This window comes from Pterocles gutturalis, unplaced genomic scaffold (genome assembly GCF_000699245.1).
Source record: "Pterocles gutturalis isolate BGI_N339 unplaced genomic scaffold, ASM69924v1 scaffold5194, whole genome shotgun sequence".
Taxonomy (NCBI): Eukaryota; Metazoa; Chordata; class Aves; order Pterocliformes; family Pteroclidae; genus Pterocles; species Pterocles gutturalis.
Window position 1 is genome coordinate 31,961 of NW_010135494.1, and position 298 is coordinate 32,258.

Below are 298 nucleotides of genomic sequence, written 5' to 3' on the forward strand. Positions count from 1 at the left end.
TTATGGAATTGCAGGATGCCCAAGCCCTGTGGGGTCAGGTCAGTGCCCACTTCCCCAAACTGCGGTGCAGAAGGATACCAGGACCCTCACCCAGGGGCCCTTCAACCCACCAGGACCATGGTGCCAGGGCCCCAGTGAGGCACCAGGGTCCCCAGGACCACCTGTGCCATCTCCAGGGTCTCCAGCACAAGAGAAACCATCCCCCATAGCTGACGCACTGTGTGATCTCTCCAGTGGTGAAGGCGCTGGTCACCCATTGCAGGTCCAGTGGCTTGAAGGGGACAAGGATGAGGTGGAC

General features: G+C 60.7%; 1 protein-coding gene across 1 annotated transcript in view; it reads right to left on the reverse strand.

The window, feature by feature from the left end:
- LOC104467924 (CMP-N-acetylneuraminate-beta-galactosamide-alpha-2,3-sialyltransferase 2-like) overlaps positions 1-292 on the reverse strand; it is a gene marked incomplete at its 5' end in the record, with an annotated part of 1,098 nt that extends 806 nt beyond the window's left edge. The window contains one exon of the mRNA XM_010081895.1: positions 219-292. Coding sequence (XP_010080197.1) covers positions 219-292 — 74 coding nt within the window. The remainder of the gene's footprint in view (positions 1-218) is intronic.
- Between the last annotated feature and the right edge of the window lie 6 nt (positions 293-298).